General features: G+C 31.1%; 1 protein-coding gene across 1 annotated transcript in view; it reads right to left on the minus strand.

The window, feature by feature from the left end:
• Positions 1–96: 96 nt before the first annotated feature.
• Positions 97–289, minus strand: part of LOC119828538 (UPF0692 protein CG33108) — a 1,329-nt gene continuing 1,136 nt past the window's right edge. The window contains exon 2 of the mRNA XM_038350722.1: positions 97–289. This exon is cut by the window's right edge and continues 229 nt beyond it. Within this exon, the coding sequence (XP_038206650.1) occupies positions 197–289 (93 nt within the window). The 3' untranslated portion in view covers positions 97–196.

Below are 289 nucleotides of genomic sequence, written 5' to 3' on the forward strand. Positions count from 1 at the left end.
ATAGTATGCTTCACTCTTCAGGGTTATGCTAATTCAACACACTACTGTTAAATACATGAGAATTGGCAATAAAATAAAAAAAAATAAAAGAACATCAACAATATATAAATATTTTATTCACCTACTCTAATTAACAATCTTAAAACAAAATCAACACACTGTATAATGAACACTGCATATTATTTATTATTAAAGGTTACAAACCTGTAAATATTAAGAATTGATCTCTTAGCCCTCTCTCCCCACCCATCCCCCCCTCTGGTAGAATATAAAGCAAGCCGTCTTGCTG

This window comes from Zerene cesonia, chromosome 8 (assembly GCF_012273895.1).
Source record: "Zerene cesonia ecotype Mississippi chromosome 8, Zerene_cesonia_1.1, whole genome shotgun sequence".
Classification (NCBI taxonomy): domain Eukaryota; kingdom Metazoa; phylum Arthropoda; class Insecta; order Lepidoptera; family Pieridae; genus Zerene; species Zerene cesonia.